Source organism: Vulpes vulpes, chromosome 1 (genome assembly GCF_048418805.1).
Source record: "Vulpes vulpes isolate BD-2025 chromosome 1, VulVul3, whole genome shotgun sequence".
In the NCBI taxonomy this organism is placed as follows: Eukaryota; Metazoa; Chordata; class Mammalia; order Carnivora; family Canidae; genus Vulpes; species Vulpes vulpes.
Window position 1 is genome coordinate 10,394,842 of NC_132780.1, and position 2,711 is coordinate 10,397,552.

The 2,711-nt window shown below is 52.1% G+C and overlaps 1 protein-coding gene across 2 annotated transcripts; it reads right to left on the bottom strand.

Annotated features, from left to right (window-relative positions):
- Positions 1-563: 563 nt before the first annotated feature.
- LYPD4 (LY6/PLAUR domain containing 4) lies at positions 564-2,379 on the bottom strand. Of its 2 annotated transcripts, XM_026013775.1 has the most exons (4): positions 2,313-2,379; positions 1,975-2,118; positions 1,013-1,339; positions 564-766 (listed from the first exon to the last, which is right to left on the bottom strand). In XM_026013775.1, exons 1-4 carry the CDS (start codon positions 2,377-2,379, stop codon positions 564-566), a joined length of 741 nt encoding a protein of 246 aa, XP_025869560.1. The 2 variants fall into 2 exon arrangements, with proteins under 2 accessions (XP_025869560.1, XP_025869561.1); XM_026013776.1 differs by lacking the exon at positions 1,975-2,118 and having other exon boundaries at positions 1,013-1,332; positions 2,273-2,379.
- Between the last annotated feature and the right edge of the window lie 332 nt (positions 2,380-2,711).

Below are 2,711 nucleotides of genomic sequence, written 5' to 3' on the forward strand. Positions count from 1 at the left end.
CTTTTAAAAAATAAAATAAAAACCACCCTGATGAAACTCTACTTCATAAAGTCTTTCATTTTAATGGGGAGGAAATTGAGGCCCAGAAAAGGGGAGAGATTTGGCCAGAATCTCTTGAGGTGGCTGAACCTGGCTAGAGCTCAGGTCGCCAAAGGGAGGGGAAGGAGAAAAGAAATATTGGTGGGGGGGAGGGGCGTCTGGCTGGCTCAGTTGGAGGAGCATGCAACTCTTGATCTCAGGGTCATGAGTTGGGAGTCCCACATTAAGTGTAGAGGTTACTAAAAAATAATACTAATAATAAACTTCAAAGAATATTTGGGGTCCTCCTGGTTGCTGGGCATGACTGTCCCTTTGCCAGTGACCCTGGTCCCCACCCACCTCCTCCTCACTGCTCCATGCACCCTGCCTGCTGCTGCCCCTCCCCTCCACTTTTCTGGATTCGTTTGGCCCCCTTCCCAACTTCCACACCTCCACCACCCTCATGGACCACAGGACAAAGCAAAAAGGCAACTCCGCGACTTTACTTGGTTACTGGAAAGGGTTTGTCCAGGCCGGCTAGACGGTTAGTCCCTGAAGGCAAGCAGAAGACTGGAGAGGATGCTCCAAGCAGGACTATGGCTGGAGCTCTCTGCACTAGCAACCTGGGCCTTCTCTAAGATGTTGAGGACCTCAGTTACTCTGATGTTTCCAATATGGTGAAAATCTGATAAAAGTTTGTGATGTCCACGAGCACAGCCCAAGAGGAGGAAGGTGGTATTGAGAAGCCCTGTAAGCACAGCAGACGAAGAGGAGAAAGGAACACTTTCCAGATGCAAGCACACCCTCCTTCCAGACACCCCTTACAAACCAGAACATCAGCTCTCCCACCAAAAATTTGGGTACCAGCCACCTGAGTCCTTCCTCCCTGGAATTCACCCACCTGCCCCTCCCTCCCCCCACCCGCTTTGGCCCCAGTCCCCTCTCAGATCCCACTAGCCTGGGAAGGCACTAAAGCAAGCTTCTCTTCTCTCACCTGCCTGGAATTTTAAGGTGGAACTGTAACACTTAGAGGCGTCGTAGGGGCAAAAATCAGTGGTGACAAAATTTGGGAGGCAAGACTTAGAGTGTTCACCCACACAGGTGGGACAACTGTGGGAAGAAAATGCTGTCGACTTAGGAGTGCCGGCCTTGAGTTTCACAAATGGATCCAAGTTGGTGAGGTTATTGCAGAGATATGTGCGGCAGACACGGCTATAGGAGGCAATGGACAATCCAGGTGGCGAAACAAGGTAGGAGACTTGCGGGGGGTAAGATGAGGCTGGACTGCAGCCCTTAAAACCCACAACTCCCCTTCTGGTCCCTGAAGAGCAGATAGAGAGCTCTGATCAGATCCCTTGGCCACACCCAAAGGCCACCCTCTCTCCCTGCACCCTGCTCTTTCAGCTCACTCTGCCCCATCCCCAACTGTGCCAGGATAGGTCCACTCGCTGCAGCTGCACAGATCCCAGGGTCTCCCCCTTGCTCCTCTCTCCTCTGTGTCCCTTTCTTTTCTTCTCTCCCAGATTGTCGCCCATCCATCTGTGATCTGCCTACTTCCTTTTTTTTTTTTAAGATTTTATTTATTTGAGAGAGAGAGAGAGAGACATCATAAGTAAGCAGCGGGGAGGAGCAGAGGGAGAAGCAGACTTCCCCCTGAGCAGGGAGCCCAATGAAGGACTCGATCCCAAGACCCTGGGGTCATGACCTGAGCCAAAGGCAGACATTTAACTGACTGAGCCACTCAGGTGCCCTGCCCTCCTCCTTTCTGCCCTCCTATCCAGCCCACACCACATCCAGCCAGGTCCTGCCCCTCTCCTGCCAGTGTCTTGACATTATTCCCAAAGATATAATGGAGTAAATGTTTGGAACTCGAGTCCAGAGTCCTGGGTACTGGGAATGGAGCTGGGGGTCAGAAGAGCCATCCCCCCCAAAAGTATCAAAGCCACTTCCCTTCACCTGTCTCGATGAACACCAGCGTCTCCTCACAGCCCTCACTCAGCTTACACACCATGCTCCTCATCAGAAGCCATTTCCAGTCATGGAGAGAAACAGCTCTGAAGAGTGAGGACGTCGCTTCATAGCATAAAAGAGCCGCAGCCCCTAAAGAGAGAGTGCCCTTCCAGGCATGGGCCCCTCGCATCACCTTCTAAGTCCCCCAAATTGCTAGTCAAGAACTCAACCTCCACAGATCCTATCCCGAGGAACCCAGATATCCAGCCCTCCTTCCCCCAGATAGGTGAATCCGGCCCCCCACCCTCCAGAGGTCCCAAAGCATCCAGCCCTGCAGGACATACGGGGAAGAGTAGAGATGGCCCCTAGGAGGCAGAGCAGCTGCGCAGGGCTCAAGTGCTGGGGTCCCATGGTCCTGGGTCTGGGTCTGGGTCCTGAATGCTAGAGGTGAATCTGGAACCGATTTCAATCCAGGTATCAAGCTCAGTTCTTGTCAGTATCTGGATTTTCTGTTCACCTGCCTCTGGGGCTCTGTTTCTAGAGCAGAAAGTTGATTGTCAGTTTTTGTGACATGGGCTCCCTGAGACCTTCAGGGACTCAGGTCTTCCCATATCCATAGTTTGCCCTCCAACCTACCCCAAACCCACCACATTAGCTTCTCAAGTCATGACTCTCACTCTCCTGCTTAGGTTTTCTCATTGGACATGGTGCTGAGCAGAGCTGACTTAGTCATTAAAGAATCA

What these genes read in the sequence shown, in the direction of transcription:
- LYPD4 (XM_026013775.1), bottom strand. Translation starts at nt 2,379, where the DNA reads ATGGGACCCCAGCACTTGAGCCCTGCGCAGCTGCTCTGCCTCCTAGGG. An exon ending in GCTGGTGTTCATCGAGACAG is followed by an intron (nt 1,340 to 1,974) that starts GTGAAGGGAAGT and finishes TCTGCTCTTCAG; the next exon opens with GGACCAGAAGGGGAGTTGTG. An exon ending in CACCTTAAAATTCCAGGCAG is followed by an intron (nt 767 to 1,012) that starts GTGAGAGAAGAG and finishes CTGTGCTTACAG; the next exon opens with GGCTTCTCAATACCACCTTC.